General features: G+C 39.8%; 1 protein-coding gene across 4 annotated transcripts in view; it reads left to right on the top strand.

Moving 5' to 3' along the window:
* Positions 1–15042, top strand: part of EEFSEC (eukaryotic elongation factor, selenocysteine-tRNA specific) — a 122753-nt gene that overhangs the window by 66028 nt on the left and 41683 nt on the right. For all 4 annotated transcript variants that reach the window (XM_069027717.1, XM_069027720.1, XM_069027718.1 and 1 more), the window contains exon 5: positions 1292–1933. In XM_069027717.1, coding sequence (XP_068883818.1) covers positions 1292–1933 — 642 coding nt within the window. The remainder of the gene's footprint in view (positions 1–1291; positions 1934–15042) is intronic.

The following is a 15042-nucleotide window of genomic DNA, read 5'->3' as shown; positions in this document are numbered from 1 at the left end:
CATACAAAAAAAGTTATCTCTGGAATTGAGCATTCTCATGGTGAGTTCAGTTCTTGGATCTGAATGTTGAGATCTCAGCCCTTCAAAAATGCTGTATATAACTTTACTGTCATAAGGACTTTTGTCCAAGTATATAATATTTATTTAGGAGATAAATATCTTTTTTATTGCCAAAGATATCATTTCGGTATTAAAAGCTACCTAATGTAGGGACTTGAAGCAGAGTGGTTACCTATCCAAGCACCCAGCATTAGCACAAATGCAACAGGTGGCACCATAACTGTATTACCAGAAAAAAATTTTGGTTACATGCAACTTGAGGGGATAGGGATACTTATTAAGGGTGATGGTTTGCTGAACTGAAAAAGAAAAAAGCCAAAATGAATCCTTGTTAAACTAAACTGGTTTAGTCTGATCAAGCTGAGCCTAGACTGATCTTTAAAAACTTATTTCATTCTTGGCCTCTTCTTGAAATAAATATTACAGTAGCAAGCTCATTAAGGTCGAAGTTTGATAGCATCTGAGAAATTTTGGTATAAGTAGTGTTTGGTGCTTCACTTTTCCTACAGTATTCCTGAGATATGGAGCCCCACATTTTAGTGACAGCAATGCTACCTATATATGAACACTCTAATCTTCCTAAGAAGGCCTTGAGGATTTTCTTTTTTAGTATATGGAATACTATAGACTAGGAGAGGGTAGGCTTTTATATTACTAATTATTTTGCAGGGATGGTTTATAGGAGTTCATTGTGCAAACACATTACAAATTTTTTTTGCTCTGAACATTTTACAGTTTAATTCAGCTATGTCAAAGAAGTGTGTGAAGGGATTTTTATGGAAGGGCTGGGAAAACAGGCACATGGGTGCATGAATGGGTATTGTAGTGCTATACTTCTGATGGTGCAGATGCTTGAGGGAGTATATTTAAGCTATTCCATGGCTTGGGTATATCTGATTATTTGCAGATAGTATTGAGAGCACTGCAGCACAGATGATGTAAATATCAACATAACTGTGGTCATGCCAATCTTCCAGTCTAATGAACACAAAAAGAATAAGGTAGGGGGTGCAAATATGTGGTAACTTTAAATGATGGAGTTCTCAGTCTGTTGGCTTTCTGCTTTTTGAGTTGTGGACTCTCCTAGAAGGTCACTCATCTTACAAGACAGCAGGCTGTCATATGTGGCTGATACATCACCATATAAGTACATATCATGTGACATAAACATGTATGATGCACTCATGTGCAATTAATTGTTTAATTCTTTTTGTTCCCCTTTCATCTGTAGGTGACAAAGAAGGTCAAGTCCATGCAGATGTTCCATACTCCTGTGACTTATGCAATGCAGGGTGATAGAGTGGGTGTCTGTGTGACCCAGTTTGATCCCAAACTGCTGGAACGAGGCCTAATTTGCACCCCAGATTCACTTCACACCATCCACGCTGCCATAATTTCCTTGAAGAAAATTCAGTATTTTCGAGGAGCTCTTCAGACTAAGGCCAAGTTCCACATCACAGTCGGTCACGAAACAGTTATGGGAAGAGTGATGTTTTTCAGTCCAGCCCCTGCTGACTTCAATGAAGAAATTCAAGAAAATGTTTTTGATTTTGAAAAAGATTATCTTTATCAAGAGGAATATTTGTCCAAGGACTTGGTTTCTTCAGAGGAGAACAAAGAAAATGACCAGGCAGGGGAAGTCCAGCTCCCAAAACAACAGTGGGCTTTGCTGGAGTTTGAAAAACCAGTCACTTGTCCTAAACTGTGCCTTGTGATCGGCTCTAAGCTGGATACAGATATTCATGCCAATACCTGCAGGCTGGCATTCCATGGGGTACTGCTCCAAGGCATGGAAGACAAGAACTACACAGAGACTTTCCTTCCAAAGCTGAAAGTGTACAAACAGAAGCACAAAGAAGGACAAGTGGAAAGGGTAAGCTGTCTCTCTAATGCTGTACATGGGGACTGGAAATACTTGTCCTGTGTAAGTACGTACGTTGGTGGGCTACAGAATTGTCACTGCTATGTTCCAGAGCCTTTACACAGGTTTTTCTGATGTTCATATACCAGATGTATTACATCTGGTCTCCTTGCAAACAGAAATCACTGTTTAAAGGGACTGGTTTATTCAGTGCAATCCAGTGGTGAGTAATTTGAGGCTGGTTTTTCACTGATCCTTTTGAAGTCTGATCAGTGTGTTCCTCCCAGAGACTGGCTTTGGGCACCTTTCTGAGGGACCAAACTTCCAGCTTTTCACTGATGCCTTCTACACAGTCTGCAGTACATTGAAAATGTAAAGACAGTAGAAAACAAAAAGTAGCATTTGATCAAATAACACAAAGAACACAAGTGATTATCTTTTTGTATTTTTACATTTTAATGAGTAAGAACATTTATTTTAGTATGCAAAAAAAAGCAATTTCCTACAGGATGCCTTACAAGTGATAGCATGTTGAAGTTGGAATTGGGTTCATGACATGGAGAGCTTAACCTGTGCCTAAGGCATGTTGTTTCTATGTCACACAGGTAGTAATCATCATCATCATCATCATTTGCTACAGTGCTTGTATTTGACCCATCTCAGTGTGGCAGAAGACAGAGGTGCTTGGTGGAGGAGTTAGCAGCTACAGTGGAAATGAAAGGGGATTTGTTTGTACTCTGCCATCAGTGTGGAGAGATGTGCTCTCTGTAGTGGTTTGGTGTTACATGGATGGCATAGGTTCGGCCTTGGTGGTAGTTACCCTTCAGTCAACAGTGGGGAATCACTTGTTTATACATGGCATAGTGGAATTTTTCATGATGAATAGTTTAGGTGGAGATGTACAATATATAAATGACTTAATTGTTTACCCCTTAATGAATAGAGTTGATGCAAACTTCAGTGTTTGTTTACTTGATGTATTGGTATGATCGGTGATCTATTAAATATTGGATAAAGAACTCTTTTAGGGTTTTTTCCCTAACTCAAACTTCATTGTTTGAACAAAATGTTTAGCATTCTTCTTTTCAAAATTCTATAAAGCTGAGTTAAGGATTGCATAACATGTCTGCTTAATTTGCTATAGAAGACTAAACACTTGGCATATGATACCATGTTTGCAATGTATAATGCAGACTTCTTGAATATTGTTTGTTTGCTTTACTAATTTAATAGTAGGAAGATTCCTGCTAGGGCATGATTAGTGAGGTTCTTCAAAATGCCTCCCTAAATTAATTGATCAAATAGCCAATTCATATTTCTTCCTTTTTTTCCTGAGGTTTGTGTTGCATTTTTAACTCAAAAAAAACCAAAAAACAAAACAAAAAAACCAAAAACAAAACAAAACCCAACAAAAACAACCAAATGAGAAAATGAGTTTCTCCTTTGAATTTCCACTTCTGATTTTGGAGGCCTTTTATTTCAAAGGAATAACAGACCTGTGGCATTGTGTTGGTTTTTTGGATGCTGGTTTTGTCAGTAGGAAGGCAGGTAGTTAGGAGGGAGATGTCTGTAGCTTTCTGAAAATTTTCTTTATTTATATGAGTTATCTGAAACACCCAAAATCTGCAGTCACTCCTCACAATTTTGGTAGCAGATGTACTGTCTCCTTTGTTTGATGTGTCCAGCTGCCTTTCTTTCTAGCTGGTGGAGATACTGAATCAGAACTAGGTGTCCAGAGTGTTCTGAGCTCTAAGCTGCAGAGAAGCTCTAGACCAAATATAAATGTCTGTCATTCTTGTGGTGCTCTGGAGCTTTCTGAACTCATGAAACATTTGCGTTTATCTTGGCTAAAGATTGACTCACTTGTGTGTGGCTCGTGCTGCCAGGATCCAGTGAGACCTGGCTTACAATAAGAACGGGAACAGAAGTTTGTGTGAGCCATGGAGACAGATGCTTTTCTCTAACTGAGGTGAGCTGGTCTCACATTCTTTATTTTTACTCCCCATACATGGCACTGATCTATGGCACTTGAAAACTTGCCGAATACCAACTGTGTGAGTTGTCTGATGGGGTTAACAGAGTTTGCTGTTAGCTCTGGTCATACAATTTCAATTGTTTTTATTTAGTGTTATTTTCAAACTGTTTGCCAGTTTATATATTGGGCTCTTGATTTTACTGTGTAAATAATGGAATAATGTTAATCAGTTACACATACTTTATTTTCTGGCCCAAAAAATAACCAATGAACATGGGTTATTTAATATTTGACCAACAGAGTAATTTATTAGGCTATGTTAGTGAACTGTTTTATCTTCCTGTGCCTTTTAAAATGTAGATCAGGGAGGTTTATTGTTTTACCCTGCCTTTGTCTCACAGGGTGCCCTATATATGTGCCTTGATCACTTTGTGTATGGATACTCATTGGTCCTGTAAAGGGCCAGTTGCCATCAAGGAGTTTCTGCAGCTTTGTTTGCACCCAGATTTTGCCTTCTGTGGTACCGCAGATACTTGGAGCTGGCATTTTCCCTGATGCATGCTGAAGGGATGATGGAGCAAATAATGTAGGAAAGGCTCGTGGTGTAAAGTCCCAGGAGCACTCAGGGACTTGGAAGAGTTGGTGGGAAGAGGATTGTGCCAGGTACAAGGGGCCTGCTGGGGAAGTACTTACAGCCAAGGTAGCCGCTGGTTAAGTCTGCTTTGCAGAGCACAGCAGCAGGAACAATTGGGTGGTACAGAGACTTATTTTTGTACACAAAGTCACCAGCTAATAGAAAATCTGAATCAGCTGGTCCCACCCTGCTGCTGATGGATGGCTGGAGATTAGGATCGCTGAATTTAGGGTGTCTATTCTTGGCACTGATACAGGAAAATTTCTTTCTATGTTGAGCAAGGAAGCTCCCCCCTCCTCACCTTCCCTGGGGAGGCATGAAATAATAATAATAATTAAAAAATACATGTTACCTTTACAAGAACAGAACTTTTCCTTCAGAGAATACTGCTGGGGAAAATTAGCTTCATAGCTTCCTGAAAGGCTGGGAGAGAGGGAGGCAGGGGCATGTAACGTCCGCCTTCCCAGGTTCGGGATAGAAACATGCTCCCATAACTGGGATGCAGTGGAATTCAATAGTGCCCATTTGTAAAACATTGCTGCTAATCTGATGTGGGGTCTCCCAAGCCCCCCTGCTTGCTGCTGGAATTAAAATAAATTCCCTGCAGTTTAACTACCAGTTTACCCAGGAGAAATCAGGCATTTATGGTTTGGCTTTTTGTTCCTATTCTGATTATTTTCTGAGCACTGATGGAATAGCAAGAACTGTAAATTCATTAAGTTTCAGCATCACAGTATTTTTCTCATGTGCCCCTTGTGCACGGCACCCTTCTGGATTGTAAGGTTAAATTTTTTTTAATAAAACAAGAATATTTATTCTCCAAGATATTTTGTCTCTCTACAAGGAAGTGTGACAGTTTTCCTGTTTCACATAGAAATTAAATCCATGGAAACTATGGCATTTACTACACCATATCTTAAAGTAAAAAATCATACTTAAGCTAGCGAACAGTCTTCAAGTAGTACATTTTACATGAAATCTTATGCCTAAGCTTCCTGTTTTTTCTCATCTGCTGAAGTAATGGAAATGTTCTACAAGAATTCAAGTACCCTGTCATTGCATTTTTTACTGCTCACTTTTTCCTTTTGGTATCTTACTTCTCTAATGCCAAGATGGAGTGGAGCACTGGGAGAGAAAGAATCAAACTTGACTACTGTTGTTCATCAAAATCTTTGTGTATGCCTGTCTGCAGTGTATCCTTGCTTATTTATCCACTGATTTTTTGGGGGAAGGAGGGTGAAGGAGAATATGTATTACTGTGGTCTATGACAAATTAGTATACAAGAAGTTACTGTTGTCTGAGGTGCTGGGATCGCATATTGGTTATGAAAAAGTTGTGTGATTCTACTGCAGTAATGGTTTTTATCTGGTATTATATAATTTGATATTTTTGAGCTGTTATGGAAATGTGTGAATGCTCCCTTTTGCTTTAGACTGGTTTGTTTTGGTTTTTTTTATGTTAAAGTAAGTATGGTAAGTTTTAAGGAAAATCAAAATACGCTATTCCATCAGGACTGAGAGGGCAGTGGCAGAGGTTTGTATTTGCTTAACTTGATGGTTTCAAAAACAGTATGAAATACTAGTCCAGCTTTCTCTTGCAGAGAGGACTTGAGAGAGGGGAGAAGTTCAGTGGGAGGAAGTTTCTGTCAAGAGCATCTTTCTGGTGTGGTTATGTGGAGGCAGAGACTGTCACCCTCTGGATGCTTTATTTTTGCAAACCCTTGGCTGCCTGACAAATGTGCTTTCAATAGAAAAAAGCCAGGCTGGCAACAAGTGGCTTGTACTGATAAAAAGGTAAAAGAGAGTGTTATTGTGAACTCCAGTGTGGCTCTAAGGAGTGTGATGTGGGATTCTTGGTAAAAAAAGGGTAAATGAGTGTGAAGGAGGTTTTGTCCCTCTGATTTGGCATTCAGTGCTGGTGGTGGGTGTGGGCTTGCTGAACTGCAGCAGGTCAGCAGCTCCTGGAGTTGGAGACAAATGGCCAAGATTAGTGGCAACTGTTGTCCTTGGTCTTGTGCTTTGCTTCTGGAGACAAGCTGCTCACCATTCAGCTCTTCACAGTTCTGTGGGCAAAGAGACTTGTATTAATCCTTCATCATCTCTGAAATACCTTCTTTGAATTTCACCTCTGTGCAGCATTGCAGGTTAATTCTAGTCTGACTCATGAAACAGTTACTCAGTTCCTGGGATAAATCCTTTATATTTGTCACATTATTTGCTCTTTAGCTTCCATGAACATACAGGTTGAGTGGAGAGAGTTTCAACTAAAAGGTGAACCATAGGAGTGCATCATGCTTTCCTGCATGACTCAGATATTCTGCCTGCTTTGAAAATGTTTGCACAAGCAGGATTTATCTTAGGATGGTTGCCACAGGGTCCTCTTGACAAGGGTACTCGTAAATCAGTAGCTCTGTGGCAGAAACAAAAGGAGAAGGAAAACTCTGCCTTGCACAGTGTGAGCTGCACCTTCTGCACTTTCAGGCTTGTGTAGTGAAAAATACACGTGTGTTGGCTGGAATGGTTTCCCATTTTAAGTGTAGCAGATTGCTTGTCCTTTCTAAAGATACTTTATCTGTGTTCCTCTGACAATTAGAAGAATTAATTCTCTCTATTTCTAAGCTTTTAATGTATCTTTCTCATTACTTGCCTTGCTCTTAGGCTTTACATGATGGTAATCATGGTGCATGATGTCCTGGTTTTGTTCGTAGCCACTCTGTTCACAGGTTTTGTGGGTTGCTGGATAGTGAGTTTTCTTCTTGTACTCATTCTCTGGGGAGCTGAGGCCATCACATAGCCAGCATGCTTAGTTTCTAGGGATGCTTATTGCTTAATAAGAACATGTAACTAATTGTTTGGATATTGCTGTGATCTAAGTGTCCCCAAGGAGAAACACTTTGTTGCAAGAGCAAGATGTGAAAGCAGGGTAAGTTATCAAGATCTTTATCAGTGCATCTCTTCTGAAGCCTGAATGGAGGAGAGAAAGCTTATCTTTCAGCATCTTTAAAAAGTGTTGGGTTTTTTTCCTCTTCTTACAGCAGGATAGGAAGAGCTTTGTCAGAGCAAGTGCATTACCTGAGTGGTCAAAGAGAAGGTCTTTCTGGCCTTTCAGAAGAAGGATGGGATATTCTGGAGATGAGTACCAGTCAGCATCTGCAGGAACTGTGACAAAATGGTATTAAATTTGTTGATGACCAGCAATGACCCAGATTGTCCCTTGGGGACCTAGACATTTTCAAAAGCAGCAGTTTTGAAAATGGTGGGTTTTTAAAGACCCATATTTTTTCTTTTAATTCCTTATGGCTTTTATGAGTGGAAACAGCAACATTTAGTTACTGAGCACATGCCAAGTTTGTAGTAGCTCAGCCACACACTTAACCAGACTGCTGAAGGAGGGTGCATAGGAGGAAAAATGGACTTGCCCATGCGTGAATAGGAACATCTCATGTGATTAATTTAAGGGATGTGACCAGTTCTGTGGACATTACCTTCGCTTGGGGAGGCAGTAGGTTAATGTGGGAGTACCAGAGTATTCCTGTCTGGAAACATTCCTCGGTGGTGGATCATGCATAAGCAACACCAGTACTTTTTTCACTGAATCCTTTCCACATACCTGTAATACTAGAATTTGTTTCACAGAGTTGTACCTATAGACTGTTTTTAAAACATGTGTGACAGAAAATACTGTTCCTTGACTTTTCTTTTGCATGGTTGCGTGGTGCTGCTATGAACGAAGAGAATTAAATTTTACCTTCTTGGATAGTTAGATTCTTCCATCGAACGTATTTCTAGGTAAAGGATGTTTCGTTGCCTTAATGGAGCTAACGTTGCATCTGCTATTTTCTTATAGTGACAGTGTAGTGCCAAGGGCATAGCAAGTAAAACCCTGCATCAGCCAGGTAATGATGCTTTCTGGGTGACTGAGGTGGGCTGTGCAGGCTGATAGGGGCACAAAGTGAGTAACAAGGCCAGACTGTGAAATCTGATTGAGTGCTGCCTGCAGGCACAAGAAGTGACCTGGGCTGTCTGCAGAACCCTCTGTGACTCTAGCTGGGAGAAGTGGTGGATGTCACTCCATCATCTACTATAAACATGCAGACGCCACAATTAATATTTTTCCTGCTTTGAAGTCTGAACATGAGTTTGTTTGGTTCTGCTTGGCTGCTGATGGTATGCTAAATACAGTAATAATACAGAGATTAAGGCAATCAGGTGAATAAAAGTGCACAGCACATTCACTAGTTCAAATGCACTGCTAAATAGGAATATAAAAGATGCACTTATTTATTGCCTCTTGTTTAGTTTTTGAGTAAAAGAGTTTGAGAAGCTTAGTGGGAGAAGGGGGAAGGGAGGGCTTACTGCCCATTAAACAGAAATACCATTTCTGCTAAACACTGCTGAGAAAAGGATGGTGATGTTTCCTGATATTTCCTAACTCAGCATATGGATTAACACAGTACAATAAATTTGTCATAAAAGTGAACCAGGTAAGTTGCAGAATCTGCTTTCTTACCCATAGGAAAAAAAAATGTTTTTTTCACTCACCAGCAAAAGAATGGCTTGCTCCATGTGACTGGGTAGTAGAATTTTGCAAGGTTTGAGTAACACCTATGGTTATTATTTATATTATTAAATTTAAAATGCAGACATGCTTTTGAGTCTTGCAAGTGTGTGGACAGCTGGTCTTGATTTTTCTGAGGTTGTGTAAGAGTCACCTGTGGGGGAATCAGTTTGTCAGCAAGGCAACCAATACACCATTTTATTTATTGGATACAAAAATAAATTAAGAATGTTACGTAGGTTGCAAAATCAAGAACTTGAAAGTTAGGAAATACCAGATTTACAGTTGCCTATGCAACATTAATTCTGTTCCCCTGTGCCTCTACCCTGTGCACTTAATAAGGCAAGGTTCCTCTGAAATTTTTTTGGATGTGGTCATGTAAAGACTGTATCATGGGGCATATCAAAGAGGAACAGGGATAAGGTTGTATGGACATCTGGCATTTCTTAAGTGCCCAATTCTGCAACTTACATTTATATAAAACCTAAGTTATTTAATTTCCTAGGTATTTTTAAAGTAAAAAGATAAAGTAAAACTAAACCTCCGTATTACTGAAGCATAGCCATGCCTTTGCTGTACACCTTCACTGGGGCTGGAATTGCAAATATCTGACTGTGTAGCAGAGGCTTCTGTTGCTTGATAGCACAAACCTTGTTAGCCAAATGGCAGAAGGAAGCTGTTACCCGATAGAGGTAGCAGATCCAGCACTGGAGTTAGAGATCCTTAGGGGAGGGGACAGACTCAGGATATTTGTATGTCTATGCTGTGTCATGAGAGGGGAATGCAAATCTGTCAAGAGCCAGCTATCTCCCTTCCTCAGCATCAGTTGCTTCAGGCAGCTCTTTCCAGGCCTGTCCTGTCCTTGTTGCCTGCTTAATTTCCAGTATGGGTTTTGTAAGCCTCTGCTCTTTGTTCTCCCTGCCCTCCTCAATCTATTTGTGGGCTGTTTCCTTTCGAAAGAAATTTAACTTACTGTCACTATACCTGACCTCCTGCTACGTGCCAGGTCTATGCAATACTCCAAATGAGACTTGCCATGTCCCACTGATGTATCCTTTTGGATGTTTAGGATCTAAGAACTTGAAATCACCAGAGTTAAAATACTTGAAAATAGTTAAGAAATTGCCTGTATGTTTTTAAGTCATGGAGGTACCACCAGAGTCTTCCTGGCTGCTCAGAACCTTCTCCAGGAAGAGGAGCCCTCTAAAGCTTGGCAGTCCTCTCTGTGTCGTGCTTACAAACGCAGGTCAATACCTGTACATTCCATCTTGTCTGCAGAACAGCCCGTTTCTTGGTTTTTTTCTTGGATAGCAAACATCACAGGGTTTTTAATCTGTGTAGAAAGCCAAAGCTGGCTGGTCTGGAGATGGATGGTGTAGGATGTAGTAACACTCTTGAGCCTCCTCTTTTCCATATCTGTTGATGTTGCCTTTCCCACATAACGGGAATGCAGCATAGATTAATAAAAAATGAAATCATGACACAAACCAGTTTCTTCTTACTTGGTAAAACTAATGTGTTCATTCAGACCATGTCAGGAATTCAGTGCCTGTGTTTGTTTTGGGATTCAACCCTTCTAAGCTTTAAATAGAGGTGAAGGAAACTTGGACTGTAAAGGTGCATAATGAATGAATAGTGCCTTGTGGGTACCCTGTATGTGCCTGGAGAATGCTGTTGGGGAGGTATGGAGCTTTTAGAACCTAAAGCAGTCTGGTTGTACACCTCTCACTCATTGTCCTGACTCAGTACTCATCACTCCTTTGTTTTGCTGCCATGCAAGGTTGTACCAGGCTCCTAGTGGTGGCACAATGCTCAGCAAAGAGAAGAGGATTTCATGGCTGCTTGTTAAATATTCCCAAACACAATTGTGCCTTTACTCAGAAAGGCAGAGAAAGGAAAATGTGTCTTGGATACAGGAAACATGGACTGGTGAGAGATGGGACGCACATCTGAAAACCGAGTTAATGGATATGTGGAGATGTTGATGGGATGGCTTCTATGAAAACAGCAGTAATGAGACCTGAAGCTGAAGGCTTCTAGTGCTGGAGGGAGTTGCAGAAAGAAAAGTCTTGATGCTGCTGTAAGTAAGCTCTTGAGGAAAAAAAGCTGTGGCTGACCAAATAATTCTTTCTTTGTACCAAGTTGTTCACCTAGTTCTCAGTAACCAGCTATAAACTAGGAGTCTTTGTAGAGTCAGAAAAGCTGGGAATTCAATCATTGGTGCAATTCTCTCAGTTCCTTTCTCCTTCACCCTTTTTGTGGCCTCATGTACCATCATTTTCTCAATGTATGAAACTTTGTTTTAAAAAAGAACAGGAATTTGCAGCCTCAAAAATATTCCCATTTCTGACACAGAAATGGAAAGTGCTTGAAACTGTTTTTTAGAAATAAATGAGCTGTCACTGATCATGATGAAGATGTCTCAAGTGTACTTTTTCTGAGGTACAAAAAAGTAATAAAAATGCTTTGTATTTTCTGTGTTAGTCATGGGTTCTTTTTGTTCCTTTTTCCTCTCCTGTTGTTTTTCGCTTTAGTTTCAATGAACCTTTTATCAGTTTGCTGAGAATAATCCTTAGGCTTTTAAAAAATGTTTATTTTTACACTCATATAATTTTTATTAAATCAGAAAAGGTTATTGCTTCTCTTTCTCTGTATATTTTCTAGTATTTAATATTCAGTGCTTTTACTTCCTCTGTCTTATACCTTTCCTTATTTCCCTCTCATACTGGTACCACTTGTGTATTTCTGTTCTGATCCACTTTTTTTTTCTCCTACAGATACATTAAGAGATGAGAGTTATTTGCTCTCAAAATGTGTGATGGATTGTTTGAGAGGGTGTTCAGATGACAGTCATTTCTAAATTATCGTAAAAAGGAGGGTCCTTTAACAGGCTGGACAGTATAACTTGCTATCCTGCTCCAAGGGGAATCCTGGAGTTGTTTTTCCTTGGAATTAATACTGTGGTTTGCACTGAATTCTAGCACATGACATGAACTGTGGTTTTGCAAACAGTCTAAGGCAGGGTAAGTACTCCTGAGATGGGGAGTGAGAGTTGGTTATTTTTTTATGTGAACTTCTCGGTTTTAGCACAAGGGTTATGTGCCAGAGATGCACATACTTTACCTATGGTTATAAAGCACTGTTTACTTTTTTTGTGCAAACACAAAAGCCAACTGGGAAGGGATATTTCATAAACTCAGCGCTATTGTGTCCTCTGGTCTAAGCCATAAAACAAGAGTAACAGAGACGTTCCCTTTGAACTTGAAATCCCTTTCTAAGCTGCTGATCTAACCTAAGTGAGAGGGGGAGACTATACCAGCCAGAAAATTTCTCTTCTGGGTATTTTTCCCTTTCCGCCCCTTTTCTTTTTCTAAAGTCCTTAAGTGAGTTTGATGCTGCACCTCTGCCCATAAATTTAAAAAAATATTATCATAATGTAGGTCAGTGAACTGAAACGCCACTGTACACCATGGGGGATTAAAGTCAGAGAGGCAGCCCTCTCCCACTCCTACTAGGTCATATGACAATATAAACAAGAAATGCAAGGAGCCTTCAGCTTTTTCTTGCCCTAATCCTTTGTTTATGCAGCACTTAAACTGACTTTTGGGGTCGTCTCTGTCTGGCATTAAAGCCCTAAAGCTTTTTGAAGTTTCCCTGAAGTTAATAAAATTAGTCTGCCCTCATTGCTAGGCCCCTTGCTGCTGCTTCAGAGCAGACTGCATATCCCTTACTGTCTTTGTGGCATTTGGCTTTGTAAGTTCATAATATTTTATACTGAAAAAAAGAGTGTTTGAGAGAAAAGCAGAAAGCTCTCCCAAAAGGCTGTTCAGCTAATAGGCAAAGTGATTGCCATTGTAGATGTTCTGAGAACTCAAAGGGGATTAACTTAAAATCCCACGATTGGAGGTAAATTGCTGGTAAAGTAATTGGAAGTGTTGAGTTTCAGTTAGAGAGAACAGCATGTATTTCTCTGCCTTTTTACAAAGCACAGCTAAACCAAAAATTTAATTTTTCTTTTATTTTTTTTCTAATGCAATCTTAAAGTTCAGAAAATGAGCTTTCCTTCATAGCAATTCTCTGCTACACTCATTTATTTTAATGCAGAGACTGATCCAGTTATCTTAGTTCCTGTTAGGACAGGCATTCTCCAGTTGTTTTGTCTTTGTCAGGGATAAATTGATGGTAGGCTCACCGGAGGGCATGGATGGCACAGGATGGGGTGTGTAGTATTTAGTGTGTGAGACTGAGACCTTGGGTCATAAAGATTTTATTCCAAATAGCCAGTCAGGCAAGTCACTGATCACTTATCTCAGCACCACTAAAGTGGTTTTGTTTCTAATGGCCTGTAGAGATGCCCAAGGAATCATGGTAATACCTACAGAACATATTGATTGGTTAAAGGAGGGATTTTTTTTTAGCGAGTTGACCATTAGAGTGAAAAGAACAGTGCATCTGGAGCCCTTGGTTACTCTGCTATACTGAATGTACAAGAGCAAGACCCTAAAAAGCACCTTTCTTTATAAAAGATGAGGGTTTTTTAATTCAAACGTTTTAAGTGAGTGTGGCATAGCTAAATGGTGATAGATTTTGTTTCTGTTCTAATAATCAATTAACGGTTATCACTGCTGGTTTAAGGTACATGATGCCTGTAACACTTGTTCACAGAAATCACTGGGTTTTTTTCTGTCAGCCTTGCTGGGGAGGCTCTAAACTGAACCATGCTAGCCTAGTATGATTGCTCACCCTGTAATTCCATTTTTAATTAAGTTAACTATAACTTTGAAGTGCTCTTGGAAAAATAAAAGATGTTTATATGGCCTTTAAAGTTGGCTTCCTGTGCCATTTGAGGGATAACTGCAAAAATAATAGATATGTTGGAGATCTTCCCTGGAGCATATTGTACTGTCTGTGTTTCAAGCATGGGGGGAAGAACCATGTAGCCAGCAGTGGAACAAGAGGGATGAACAGTTTTGAAATTCTTGCTTTAGGAATAAAAGATTTATAGGATGAAGTAACATTTGAATTTCTCCAGCTACTCCACCTGGAAAAAATGTAGGTTTTGAGACTGTAAGTGCTTCTTCAGGTTGGAATTAACAGCTTCTTTTTCTTCTAGTCTTCTGTTTCAGACCCAAAGAAAGGTAAGTGTGCCTGAAAGCTTCTGCCCCCCCTCTACCACCACCTATTATCAGGGGCTCTAGGAAAAGATATTATTCAGTTTTACATTTCAGCCAAGATGTTGCTGAGCAGTGTATTGCCATCAGTGGTTCACAAGCTATTTTGAAGCAGTGGGAGAGGTCAAACACAACAAAAAGCCAGAAATGTGTCATTTTGGGGAAAGATGAGGAGTGGATGTTTGGGCAGTGAATGTTGTTGAGGCATCTGAGTGTTTCTGCCTACAGCCTTGGCTGCACCCAGAGCAGAGCTGCTTGTCCTGCTGTCATGTCCATGTGACAAAAGCAAGAAGGGCTGTAGATATTTCTCATCCTGCATCTGGTCAGGAAAGGGAGAGGTCCTGCCAGTGCTCTCTAATACTGCACAAGCCCTTTCAAGGCTGTTTATAGCTGAGCAAGGAAGCTCTGTTTAAAATAAAAAAAATGAAATTTCTGATGCTAGATTTACTACCATACTGAGATTGGCATTAAAGTAGAGGCATATATATGTAACAAAACAATAACAATCCTAGGGATTTGAGTCTGTATATGCATTATAGTTTATGGAGGAGGCTTCAGGGGAGGACAGTTGCTTAATAAACCAGCAGTATTTTGAGTGCTTTTAAACTGGAGGAAAGGAAGTGTTCAAAACTGGTTGTAATTCTTTACTTTTCTAAGTCACTTTGGTCTTTAAAACCCTTAGGTGTAGCTAAAAAAGGCTCCCAAGATATGAAGAGGAGCTGCAACTTTTACCACAAAAAATAATCTTGGAAAGATTTCAGTAATATCCCCATATTTATTCTG

This window comes from Aphelocoma coerulescens, chromosome 12, assembly GCF_041296385.1.
Source record: "Aphelocoma coerulescens isolate FSJ_1873_10779 chromosome 12, UR_Acoe_1.0, whole genome shotgun sequence".
Lineage (NCBI taxonomy): Eukaryota > Metazoa > Chordata > Aves > Passeriformes > Corvidae > Aphelocoma > Aphelocoma coerulescens.
Note: the sequence above shows the minus strand (reverse complement) of the source record. Positions and strands in the feature narration are given on the sequence as shown.